This window comes from Lonchura striata, chromosome Z (assembly GCF_046129695.1).
Source record: "Lonchura striata isolate bLonStr1 chromosome Z, bLonStr1.mat, whole genome shotgun sequence".
In the NCBI taxonomy this organism is placed as follows: Eukaryota; Metazoa; Chordata; class Aves; order Passeriformes; family Estrildidae; genus Lonchura; species Lonchura striata.
In genome coordinates, this window is record NC_134642.1 from 21,280,702 (window position 1) to 21,294,730 (window position 14,029).

Here is a 14,029-nt window from a genome sequence, read left to right on the forward strand (position 1 = left end):
CTTCCTCCTCACCTAGCATTTCAAGCAACTATGCCAACCTCTCCTGTTTCTGTCAGCTGATCTCCTTAGTAAGTGCATCAGCCACTGCCAGCCTCCCCACAAATACTTTTCTTCAAAGTGAAGATCTCAAAACCAAATAAATTCACTACCTTCTTTCTTATGGCCTGCTTATCCTGTTGTGTCTACTTCTAGTTCTGCATCAAAAATTAGCTTGCCTGTCAGCTCTCTCTGGGTTTAGTCCTGTGTGGTGGCCCCACACCTGCAAGTCATAGTATAGCACAAAAATTTACTCTGTACACTGTTTCACAGGGGAAGACCTAGTCGTTTTGTGCTCAATTTTTCATCTTTGGTGTGTGGCCTGATGCACAAGTTTTACAGGTCACTTTTCTGCCAGTTACCCTCTGTGCTACTTGAACATAAAGGTAAGTCCTTGTGAGAAGGAAGAATCATCTTACCCCTTTCAGTTTCGATACTGAAACTCAAGTCAGGTCTAAAACACCCACTGCAGTTGCCACAGAGCAAGTTGTGATTTGTTCTAGGCTCTCTCCTCCTTAAATGCAAAATGTTGTTTTATAAACTTTAACTGTAAAATTTTATCCCATCTGTGTTAAGCAAGAACAAACTGCATTTTTCTGATGGCTTAAACAAGTCAGATCTGTTTGATTTTCTTGGAGGAAGAAAAGTTCATATCCTCAATTGTCAATACATTAAGAGAGATAAAAACCTTTCTTCCTATGTAAAAATGAATGATCACTTGGAATAAAAGTCCATATCCCTAGTGGTATTTAAAAGATATACAGATGAAGCACTTAGGGATATGGTTCAGTGGTGGCTGTGGCAGTGCTGGGTTAATGGTAGGACTTGATCTTAGATGTCTTTTCCAACTGAAATAATTCTACATATGGTTGTATATATGGTATGTATTTTTCAGTATGGGAGGAAGGAGAGGTGTTTGTTTAACTATATGTGTGCAGCAACTGTATTGTGCCTAAAGTAATTTTTGTAAATCAATGTAAAAAACTGTGTGGGACATTTTGGGCAGATAAGCTAGTATTACTGGTTCAGAATTTTCCAAGTTCTTATACTGTCATGACCTATCACAGCATTCAAATATGATGCTAGGTCTCTGCCTCCTTTCACGACGACAGCAGAGAGGACATCCTCTTCACTCTGTATTTTTGATCAAAAAACCCCAATCACGCTGTTATTAACAGAACTGCAACATAATGAAATCTATTTTTGTGAACCTGGGCAAAGAACTTATTTCATCTGGCACTAGGCATTTAGAGTAATTGCATGATAGAGAAGCAGAAAAATCATCAGTAAAAGCCAATTATAGAAATCAAGTCGGAAACTAGCAATTAAGCTTTAAGTCTTTTTCTCTAAGGGTGAAAATATTACAGAACTTTTTATCTTTTTATTAAAACTTCAATTGGTACCTTGAAGGATATACCACCTACATGATACTGCTATTGTCCACTTTTCTAAGCTGTGGTGGGGTTGATTTTGTTCTCTCACTCGCTTATGCTGCTCTTGTTTGACATAATATACATTTACAATTGTTTCAAAGAAACAATTTCAAGGTGTTTCAAAGAAACCTTTCCCTTTGTGCAGTGAGGCGACCAGAGGGGAAATGGTAACCTTGTTACGGGTCTGCCTCATCCACCCTGCTGTGCTTTCAGTCCCAGGGATCCTCAAAGTCATTTACCTCTTTGTTTCTCTTGATAATACGAGTGAAGGATGTGCTGCCCCGAGACTGAGGCCATGCGCACCTCAATCTGGCTCTCACGTCAGGCGGTGCTTTTAATTTCCTGCACGCACGATACATTTTCGGACCCAGAGCGGCCGGGACGCGGCCGGCCCGCCGATGTCGTTTCCGCCGCGGCCGGAAGCCGCCGTTGGGAGGGCGCGGCGCGGCGGCCGCGGCCGTGCCGGCGGCGCCTGGAGACGGCGCGGCGCTTCCCGGCGCTTCCCGGCGCTTCCCGGCGTTTCCCGGCGCCTCCCTGCGCTTCCCTGCTCTTCCCGGCGCTTCCCGGCAGCCCGGAGCGGCCCCGGGGCGCTGCTGCTGGAGCTCTGTTGTGACCTTTTCCCCTCAGCCCTTCCTGCCAGGTAAAGCGCCAAAGCCGCCGGGACGGCGTGCGCTCAGCCAGCGCCGCTCCGGGGCCACGGTGCGAAGGGATGCTTCTACTTTGTTTTTTAGCCGACTTAAAAATTTTCAGCCTGCATTAGCGAAGGGCTAGTGGTTCGTTCAGCCGAAGCTGGTGAGCTTTTGTAGTTGCAACACAGATGTGGTAGTTCCGCCTGGCCTCGTGTGTTTCAAATTAGTACATCCTGGTTAGATTCAGTCCGCTGGAAGGGACCTTAGAGATCCTCCATTTCCATTCCTTTGCCGTGGGTAGGAACACCTCCCACTAAACCAGGCTGATCAAAGCTCCATCCAGACTGGTCTTGGAACACCTCCAGGGATGGCCATCCACAGCTTCTCTGGGCAGCCTGTTTCAGTGCCTCAACACCCTCACAATAAAGAAGTTCTTCCCCACATTCAGTTTAAATCAATGGCCTTCATAAAGCTAGTTAAGCATATTCAGAAGTTTGTGAGGAGAATAAGACACAAGTTTTGTAGGTAACATCCGTTGAATGTATTACCTCCTCAAGCAAAAACTTCCTAACTTTTGTTTGATTGTGGTGCTCTGACAAGCCACTCCATGCCCCTTGAATATTTTTTTTGCCTGATTGAAATAGCATGCTCTTGGAGTGTGTCCATTTGTGTGCTAGTAAACTATGGATGTGCGTCTTAACAGAGGGATGTTGTATATTCAAGATCATTAACATTCCCAGAAAGCAGTCATTAGATATTCCCTGTTTCCCTCCCTGTCAAAGTCATGAAAAGACTTAAAAGTAATTTCAGAAGGTTCTAAAACTTCAAGGTGGTATGGATGTATCAGAGGAGATTTTGCTTATGTTTTGAAACAGATTTTTTTCTGCTGCATCTATTTAATTGCACCTTTTTTTTTTTTTTTAATTTTCTACTGTTCAGGTTTTGGTAAAAGCCAAATATATATATTTGGCAATAAATATTAAGAAAAGGGTGGTCTAAAATACTCATTTCGTAGTGTTCAGAGCTATGTCTGAATGTGAAAATTTGGCACAATTGATAGAGGTATAGTTTCCTATACTGGGATACCTCATTTTCATTTTTATTGAAGTGATTCATCTTTGTTGAGTACAGTACTACAAGTACTTTGTCAAGATTTTCTTCTCTTACATAAAGTTTTCAGTGTGCAAGTCACTAATAATTTAATGGAACTTAACATATGCCTAGAAATTATACTACAGACTATACTTTGAGAATGAGGTTTTCAACTGCTTTCTCATTTGAGATGGAAAAAAAGCTATGCTGTTTTCTGTAGGAGTGTGGGTGTCTGTTGCATGGCAATTATTGTGTTTTGAATTTTCTGAACACATGCACCAAGGTGAATTCTGATGAGTAGATGTTAAAGATCACAAAGGATACATCTAGTTGTTCTATATGAATATACTACTTTTCTGTAAAAATAAAGAAAAGATCCCAAATCAAAAACTCAGAGTTGTTAAAAATAAGTTTATTTTTGCTGCATTTTCTGTTAAAATTATAGATTGAAGCAGAAATGCATTTTTTTTCTTTCCCATATTGCTAATCCAGCAACTGGAATGAATAAAGCCAGTTTATATTAATATATTACACCAACTACTGCCACTGGATACTACAATACTAAATATACATTGAAGTATTTGAAAGTACTGAAAGGAGGTATGCAAGGTTGGTGAAAATGTTATGAGGGATGCCTGAGGTCACTTGGTCTGTTCAGTCTGCAGGACGCTGAGGAGAGATGTCATTGAAGTTACAACTTCCTCACAAGGGGAAGTGAAGGGGCAGGCACCGATCCTTAATCTCTAGTGACTGTATGGAGGGAATGACCTGAAAGTGAGTTAGGGGGGGTTTAGGCTAGATATTCAGAAAAGGTCCTTCACCCTTAAGTGCAGGTGGTTAGACCCTGGAACAGACTCCCAGGGAGGTGGTTGCAGCACCAGACTAACAGAGTTCAAGAAGCATTGGAGCAATGCTGTCAGGGACATGGTGTGGCTATTGGGTGTCCTGTGCAGGGCCAGGAGTTGGGACTTGATAGTTCTAATGGATGCCTTCCAACTCAGCTTATTCTATGATTCTGTGGGCATATGACTACAAACCAGGGATGGTAGAAATGGAGTCTAGGCAAGTTTCCTGTTTTGGACTTTAGTATGGATGTCCATCTGCTATCATGTTCAAAAACAAACCTTTATGGGTCATTAATATTGACTGTTGAATACAGCTTACAGTTCATGTTACTTTGCTTTAATTAATTGAAAGAGGTCTTTAGTGAGTTTGCTGTGCAACTTGACCTAAACAATGGATTTTTTAAGTTCAGCATTATAAATATGTTGTCTATATTGATTTCTTTTTTATTGTGACACTAAATTAATGATTTTTTCTAAAGATTAGTAGAGTTACAGTTCAATTTAGAATTCCTTCTGTATAGTCCTAGCTATTGCTGATTTATCTAATACAATAAAAATATGTTCAAATAGAAAATTCCAGGTTTGTAAAATACTTGGAAGACTTGTTGTGTTAAAGGCTGTTATCAGACAGCAAACTAGTACATTCAATCATGATTTATGCATTTATCTTCAATAGAATTGTTTTGAAGAGAAATGGAGCTTGTAATATTCTTACAAGATAGAGGATCGATGTATGGGAACAAAATACTTTTTAGTGATATTCTGAAAACCTTGGCAGAGGATATTCTGCTGTGTTACTATATATGTATATATTGGTCTACAGTATTTAAGCTTCAAGGACTAGAAGTACAATTCTCATAGATGTCTAAGACTGTAAAATTATAGGCAGTAGTTGTTCATATGATGTAGTAGTAAGACTGTTTTCTAACTGCTTGTGTGTATTAACAAATGATTCATTATGTTGGTAAATAAATTAAAGCATGTCTCTTTTACAGATTGTAATGTTTTTATGATATGGAAGAATCATCTTGGAAGCTTGTCAAGTAAATGTATATACAGTAGATTCATTCTCCAGAGTTTATAGTTTTTGCAGCTTGACAAGCTGTCTATGGGTCATCATGAGTTCATCCTCTCCAGTCAACTATTCTGTCACAGAAGCTAGAAGGTGAGCTTCATTTCTATACTTTTTAGTCTAGTAATATAGTTCCAGTTTTTGTGGTTAATTTTCTAGATCTCTGAAGTTATCTATTTCACACTGAAAAAGAACCAGATACAGTGTAATATATGCAACCTATGCCATGTCAGTACAGTTATTAGATCTTAGAATTATGGAATGGCCAGGGTTGGAACAGACCTCAAAGATGATTGACCTCTGCTCTGGACAGGGACACCTTTCACTAGGCAAGATTGTATAAAGTCCCATTCACCTTGGCCTTGAGCCAACTGCCAGGAATGTGGTGTCCACAGTTTCTCTGGGCAACTGGTTTCAGTGCCTCACCACTCTCACAGTAAAGGATTTTTCTAATATCTAATCTAAACTTATTCTCCTTCTGTTTAAAGCCATTCTTTATTGTTTTGTCACTACATGCTATTGTAAAGTCTATCTCAATCTTTCTTGCAGACTCCCTTCAGGTGCTGGAGGGCCACAATTAGGTCACCCTGGAGTTTCTCTTTTCCAGGATGAACAAACACAATTCCCTCAGCCTTTCCAATTCACCTCAGGAAAGGCACTCTATCCCTCTCATCAACTTCTTGGGCCTCCTCTGGACATGCTTCAAAAGGTCTATGTCCTTCCTGTGCTGGATGAATCCCTGCAGGGATTCTGCTCAGCAGAGCAGAGCAGAATCCCCTCCCTGGCCCTGCTGCCCACGCTGCTTTGGATGCAGCCCAGGACACATTTGGCTTTCTGGGCTGGGAGTGCCCATGGCTGGGTCATGTCCAGCCTCTCTGCTTGCACCCCAAGTCATTATTGGTAGGGCTGCTCTGATCTGTTCATCCCCAGCCTATGTTTGGGCTTGCCCTGACCTAGGTGCAGCACCTTGCACTCAGTCTTGGTGAGCCTCCTGAGATTCCTGTGGGCCCACTTCTTGAGCTTGCCCAGGTCCCCCTGGATGGCATCCCATCCTTCAGGTGTGTTAGTTGCACCACTTGACACCACTTGGTGTCATCTACAGACTTGTCCATAGAGCAGTTGATCCCTTTGTCTGTGTGGATATTCTCAGTTCTGTCGAAGAAAGAGATAATTTTCTCCCAGAACGAGCCTGGGAAACTTAGAGAAAAGAATTAAAACAATTATTATCTCTCTTTCTGTAACTGTTATGATTCTCCAGCTGCTATTCACAGCTTACCAATAGTGTGAGAAGTTTTTACTTTGAGACCAATCAAGTCTCACCTTAGCAAGTCACATTATAAAAAGATGCTCTACTTTCATTAAGGCCTTCTAATTTGCCTCCTGAAGACTGGAGTCTTTTCTGTCTGTCCCTGACTCAACATAATGTCAGTAAATGAAGATACTAAATAACAGTATGAATCCTGAGGGACACCACCTGTCATTGATGTCCTTTGAGACTCTGAGCCATTAATCACTATCCTTTGGATGCTGCTGTCCAACTATTCTCATATCCACCAGCAAATGCGTCCACTCATCAAATCCATTTCTCCAATTTAGAGAGAAGGATGTTGTGGAGGACAGTGTCAAAAGGCTTTACAGAAGCCCAGATAAATGCCATCTGTAGCCCTTCCTTTGCCCACTGATGTTGTCATGTTACTGGATGATAAATAGTCAACACCTGGTGAGCTGACACAATGGTTGTTGTCCTACAACCATTGGCCTGTGGAACTGCACAATGCTATTTTGTAAGAAGGAGAACTGGAAGTTCACCAGCCCTAGTGCCCTGCCAGCTTGACTGTGTCAGCTGTAACATCCCTGACCACTATGACAGACCCCCAGGACAGAAGAACACATGCGTAAAGGAGGGACAAAATACTTAAATGATAATGGGTAAATTATTATCGTGTATTTTTATTCTGGGACAATCGATGAATATGTATGTAAAATACAGTGTGTAATCAGAAACTTTCCTCTACTCAGCATGCAAAAGTGTAGGAGGAGCTACTTGCGCATATGACGGAATAAAGAATGCCTGCTTCTTAATGCTACATTGCTGCTAAGGAGTTTGCTATTTTTATTGAATTTTCGGCAGCAGTCACCCCATCATTGCAGGTGTACATACTGGCCATTCTCACACGGGCATAGGTCGAGACATGACAGAGTTTTTGTCTCCATTTGGGAACAATGTTGTGGAATTCCAGAAGGGTTTTCTACAAGCTGTGGAGGTAGAGGTTGGTTATAAATGTTACACATGGCTCTTTATTTTTTTTTAACCTGACATGTGTTTGATCTTTGGCACAATTAAAGTAAACTTTAATTCATTCTGTTTATTTTAACTGGGAGAGCTATTTGTCACTATTTAAAATCTGGTAGTGAAAACCTGCCAGTTGTATAGATGTAGCAAAATTCAGTGGATACTTTGGTTAGGAAGTTGGGCTACAGACTGCTTCTTCAACTGGAGAAGTTCAGTATAACTACAGTGCTACATAGTAAATGAAAGAAAGTTTATCTGCTATAAAATTACGTTTTCAGCCATATGTGGAAGAAAAGCCAGTGAAAACTGTTTCTCTGTGATGTTCTTTGTTGACTGTAATTAGCTGACTTGTGAAGTGAATGCTCATCACAGAATTTTTGAGCATTCTGTGATGTGGAACTCAAAAGCTATGTCACCTGCTCATATGCTTTCTTAAAGAATCTTAAAGTACTACCAAAAGTAGTGTCTTAGATAAAAGCTCTAGTTGTAAAATACGTGCTTTCGTTCAAAATCAATGATCTATTAATATGTGAAAATGGATGTGTAAAGATATTAATATGTAAAAATGGATGTGTAAAGCAATGTCTGATTTCCTCTAAGACTGCAAATCATACATTGTTTGAAACTTTCCAGGGATTTTACCTGATTTTGTGACTTAAGCTTCCAAGAACTTTATGCTTGTAGCACTTTTACTGGTAAATGAATATGGAAGGATGACCCTTCTACAGTAGGTAGTGTGAAGCTTTCATAAAGTACTTACTGTGTGTGCTGGTGATGCTGCGAGGATTAAAGAAGATACTACAGAAATAAGGCAGCTAATTAAGGAGAATTCCTATGCTGTGCATAAAAAGTTATTTTTAATGCCTTTTCCTCCCCAGTACTTACAGTTAGGCACATTTTTCATTTGTATAATGTCCCTAATTTGCTATTGTGGCATCATGTAACTTGTTTGTGGTGTTTTTTTTCCCCACTACTGGTCCAGTTAAGCACATAGTGAAATTTTTCTCTGAGTAAGTTTTATCGTGCAGGTATCTGCAATGCACTCTTTTTTTTTTTTTTTTTTTTTTCCTTTTTTTTTCCTTTTTTTTTCTTTTTTTTTTCTTTTTTTTTTTCCTCTGGATAATTAATAGCAGAGTTGAAAGGAAGAGCTTTATTTAAAGCTGATTGCCATAAAAACCAAGGTAATTTCCTTAAAAATTTGAAGGTGTTTCCTTTTAATTACTTTACAAAAAGGAGTTGTTCCCTTGCTTTCATTTAATGTGCTCTCCTTGCACAGAAGTATTAAATATCATCAGACTTAAGTAAGCACAATGACCTCCCTGCTGCCCACAAACTATCAAAATGGTTACACTTTTCTTAATCCTTGTTCTTTGCATTAGTCATCTCTATCTTTCAGTCTGGGTCTTGGTTTTTCCCCCTGTGCTGTGCTTTGTTCACCTTGGTACCACCAGGTTTTTGGGTGTCTTATGTGAGACAGATACTTCTTGTATAATCTTTGAATAAGACAACCTACCTTTCATCTGTTTTCCTCAACCATGGAAAAATAAAGGTCGACCAAACCCATTATATGATGTCCACAAACAATCTTTTATACAGTTTACAAGTGCTCTTGATGCTTAATTTATTTTGCCTTTTGTATTATATTGCCTTATATTCTTTGCACATATATTTGTAGCTCTGTAGTCTATCATAGTATTTGTAGCATTTTACCTAGTCTATTAGACATATAATATCAAAAAATAAATTCCTCAGTGGCTCCAACCTGGGAGTCCAAGGCTAAATTTTTGGGGATGCCAAGGTTGAAACTAGCTCTCTGAGACACATTTTCATAAACAAAGTGTAGTTCCTGTCTAAAGGAACTAGAATTCCTTTAGACAGGGGAATTTGAAGGTTGAACCGGGAGGAAATTGCCTTAACACTTACGTCTCTAATTGGGGATTTTTGTCAGATATACTAATTTGCTAAAAACACAAGTTATGCTACATGTTATGCTATATGTGCATCTTCAATGTTTTCCACCTGGTGAATTGTGCACCTAAGGATTCTTATAAAGATTACCCCTTTCCATCACCTAACAGTGTTGGGCTCATGATTTTAGGATGAGTGGAAAGTCATCACTTTCACTGTTCAGATTCTTCTTACTTCCTTCCTGACTTACAACCATATTTTCTTAATTGAATTAGCTAAGACTTGCTTAAAATGGGATTTTACTTACTTGGTTACTGATTGTTTGCCCTTTGAGATGTGTTGGTTCCTCTGGGTATGTAAATACTGAAAGCTAATAATGTGCCAGTGGTTTTCTTGCAGTGCATGTGGGTTTTAATGATCCTTATCTCCTACATATATTAAAAATATAAACTGTGTTAAGTACATGGCACCCCTGTGGACCAAGTACTGATGATATAAAATTATTCTTATCACATAGATGAAGTCCATCTTGTTTTTAAATGAAGACTTGACAGAATTTATTAAATTATAAAATATTTATAGACTGCAGCTAGAAAACATGAAATTTCATAATTTGTTGTTATTAATATATTTAAAGGCTACATTTAACCTAGAACACTGTTCCACTTGTTGATGACATTTGTGTTGGTCAGTTTATGTGAGAAAACATATATCATCAGGTAAAGGTTTTAGTTGTGAAAAATGTTAATGGTGCCTGTGCATAAACCTAGGAGTAAAGTGGTAATTTTTTATATTTAAAAAAACCCAGTGTACTAGAATTTATTAAACTGTTCTTTTTGTAATTAATGCTTAGGATTTCATGTAGACCAATGTAAGCTATTTTATTATTTTCAGCTCTGCATGAAATGATGCCAACTTTTTTGTTTAATTTAATTACGTTTCTTTTTACAATTTAATTTATATTTTGTGTCCATGAGAACTTTCAGTTTTGTGTGGAGCCACTGAATATTAAAGCCATTCTTACATAGCTTTAATAATTTGAAAAACGACATATATCAAAAAAAGTGAAGACTGAGTTTCAACTCCTGAAATTTGAGTTGTCCACTTTGAGTTATAATAATTGGTTGTAAGATTATTAAGCTAGTTAATTAAATACGTATTTTTATACTAATTTTTTATTCTCTACATAAAAACTTGTTTTAATTGTTTTGAGCTTGTGTTGTTCAGAGGTGAATATTGTTACCTGCCAAGTAGCTTTTCTTTTGGCTGAAAAAGTAGTGGAAGTAATAGGATATTCTAGAGGACTAGACCTTTAGTTTGCTTTTTGTTTGTGAACAATTGTTTACTGTAGTTTAGATGTAGATATTTTTGAAAACAAAATGTGGGAGAGTGAGATTTATTCCACATTTATGCAATTGTTTTGTGATAGTGATGTTTTTGAGACAGTAGTCCATGTTATAGAATGAGCCTTACTAAAGAGACAGACAGAAACTTGCTAGTCATTTTAATATATGTTATTGAAATGATGTTTTTGACCATCCTGGAAGTTTATTGGATCAATAATAAAAGTAATGAAAAATAATGAAAAGCATGCTTAAATCGACTTAGGGAAATTAAAAGTGCATATCTAGTATAAGTTAATGCTTCTATATGTCTCACAGTTTGTGTAATAAGCAACAATAGGTATAGCTTTACCTAAATGAATGTATAGAGCTTTGGACCCACAATCTAATAATTGAAATAAGGGAACGTTAAAACTTACAAGGAATGTTTACCTTTATTTTGCAGCCTACATAATGAGGAATGTGAGTTACTACAGAAGAGCAAAGAATTGGAATTAGATGCTGTTTTAGGTATGAAATGGAAACTTCTTCAAGCTAAAAAAGAAAACTTGGACTTAACTATTCAACACAATCAAGAAGTAAGGACTTCTTTTTCATTTGCCATATTTTACTCCTGGATTAAATGTCATCTTGTTTAATTGAAGTATTATTCTCAGATGGTGGATCAAAAGCATAGTCCGTAAATGGAAAATACGAAGAAAGGTGTCGCTGTACAAACCTCTCATACCTGTTCCTAGATACTGTTAGCACCTCTGCTGTCATTGTTAACAGTTAAAGGTGTGGTAAGTTACTCAACAGCAAAATGCAGAAGAACCTTTTGCACCCTGAGCTCAATGTAAGAGATTGTTTGTTTGTTTGTTTGTTTGTTTGTTTGTTTGTTTGAATCCAGATAGTTCCATAGATCCATTTTTTGCAATGACACCACAGTTGATAAGCCAACAGGAAAATAACAATGTAACTGAAGCACAAAAACAAGTCATTTTGGGAGAAGCAGGCATCTCTCAATTTGGGTACATACCCAGATAATAAATGTACATGGAACAACAAACTTGTTCTATTGGCTGTATTTAGCCAAAACCAGATGAATGAGCGTCCACATCAACTTCTCCTGGGAGATTGCTTAGAGCAGAATTGCTGTAAAAATACTTCTTCAGCAGCATAGTTTAAACAGATTATCAACTGCCAGTTTGGCATTAGCAAATGTGGGAAGTGTGCCTAGGAGCAATATACTGAAACTGACTACAACTCAGCACCCACCATTTTCTGTGTTTGTTAGTGGGGGAACTGATATTCAGACTAAATAAAAAATTGAGTATATTTTTAATGCTACTTCATTTCAGTACTAGTTTGCTACAACAACATCAAGGAAATCCTTTGTAATGTGAGTGATTTCCCATGTATGAAATTCTCATTGACAAGAATATTGCTACTTTGTAGATGTTCTGAAGGAATATCTATTTTACTTTCCATCTCCTTATGTTGAAATATCTTGGTTTTCTGAATCCAGTTTTTGGCAGCAAAGATTGTTTCTCAGCCTGTATAAGATCCCTTTTGGACGTGTTTTCTATTCTTAGTTTGTTGTGTGTTAGCATTAAAGACATCTGTTTCACTACTGACCATTATTGGACTGAATTTTATGCTTGTATGTATATTTGTGAGTTACTAGATGTCTGATAGTCTAGTATCCCAATATGATTGTTCTGAATGTTGCCAGAAAGTTGTCTGGAATATAATGTTTCTCTTATGGCATTTTTTTCCTCTAAGGTACAGGAAGATGACAATAGTGTATGATTAATTTTTTTAAGGTAGTATATTTTTTGAAAAATGGAGGGGTATATTTAAGGTACATGAAATTCATCTAGGAAAAAGATCAGTTTGGAAAAACCAGTGAAGTATCAAAAGTTGCAAGATTATATTTCAAATTCAAGTGGAATAAGATGGCAGTTATGAATGTGATTCCAAGTACCTTTTAAAAATATTCTGTAGCTGTATTTCTGCAACATGTTGTACTTCTTCAAGTGAACGTTGTTAGTAGTTTTGTGAAATTTATTTTCTAGGTCTCCAACTATGAGAAACAGATAATCAAACTACGGTCAGAATTTGAGAAAGGAGAGGCCATTCGACAAGGTCTGGAGTATGAATTGGCAGTTGCCAGAAAAAGTGCCCATCTGAAAATGTGTACTGCAGAAGAAGAATTGAGTGATGCAAAAAACAAACTTATGGAACTGCAAGGTAGGTTTCAAAGAAGTAAAGATGAAATAAAGGCTAAGTCTGTTTCATGTCTTTAAGGTAAGTCAGAAGCAGGGACTTAATTAGATTTTCTAGTTTACTGCTGTTTTTCTGAATCTGTCTTATCTTCCCATCTCTTATCCATCTGCTTTTGAAAACTCGTAAGAGTTCAGAAAGCTCTTACTGTCTAATGTGTGGATTAGAACTAACTGGCTAACCCTTCCAACCCTTCTTTCCTCTTGTCCATCACTTTCTGTTACTTCTTCCTTCAGGGCTGTCTGTGTACAGAACTGTAATCATGATGGCCATCTTCACATCCGGGTTATCCCTGTATTCATTAGTTTTTCCTTTTCCATTTCAGAGGAAAAAAAAAAAAAAAGGAAGAAAAAAGAATAGAAAAAATTAGTTCCTGCTCATTTGTTTGCACTTTTTCTAGCAGCTTCCAGAAGTATATGTATATTTTCTTTCATCTTTTCTAATGTTTCAAGCTTTTAATTGTTCATGTCTCTTTTATTTTCTTCTCATTGTTTTTGTTTCTTTTTTTTATAGTTATGTGTGTTGTGACAGTAGTATGTAGAAGGGAAAGTTTTTATGTAGACTTATTTCCTACTACTTTTGTATTCAGAAACTCAGATTTCCTTTATACTCCTCAAACAGAGAGATTTCATTCTTGTGAATGAAATGAGGAAATTAGGTGCATTTTTAGTTACCTAAACTACTATATCTATTTAATCTAGTACAGGAGATGTATTTGTGAGTTTGATGAGCTGTTGATATTCAATGAAGAATTTGGAGTACTTCTCGAAGATTTTAACCTTTCAAGAACTGAAACAGAATCTGGATGTTGCAAGTAGTTAAAGTAACAAGTATTTTTAAGATGTTGGGAAAGCTGAACTTTCAGTCCTTTGGAGAACACATGACTAAATAAAAATCTTAGGGATTGCAAACACATGAAACATGGTGAATCTTATGGATTGCAATCTGGAAGAAGGCATTTTTTTACCTTCTGGAAATTTCTCAGTGATTACAAATTGAAGATTTGAATTGCTAGTTTCTCACCTAGAGCAAAGTCATGTTTCTTTCCATGTTTGCTGGTTTCCTTGCAAGTATAAGACTCATGCCATCCAGGTACCAAGAGGCAGTACTGAT

At 37.6% G+C, this 14,029-nt stretch overlaps 1 protein-coding gene across 1 annotated transcript in view; it reads left to right on the plus strand.

Moving 5' to 3' along the window:
• The first annotated feature begins 1,923 nt into the window (after nt 1-1,923).
• The window catches only part of CCDC171 (coiled-coil domain containing 171), a 161,251-nt gene continuing 149,145 nt past the window's right edge, over nt 1,924-14,029 (plus strand). Inside the window, exons 1-4 of the mRNA XM_077790231.1 lie at nt 1,924-2,109; nt 5,031-5,200; nt 11,097-11,229; nt 12,709-12,883. Coding sequence (XP_077646357.1) covers nt 5,154-5,200; nt 11,097-11,229; nt 12,709-12,883 — 355 coding nt within the window. The 5' untranslated portion in view covers nt 1,924-2,109; nt 5,031-5,153. The remainder of the gene's footprint in view (nt 2,110-5,030; nt 5,201-11,096; nt 11,230-12,708; nt 12,884-14,029) is intronic.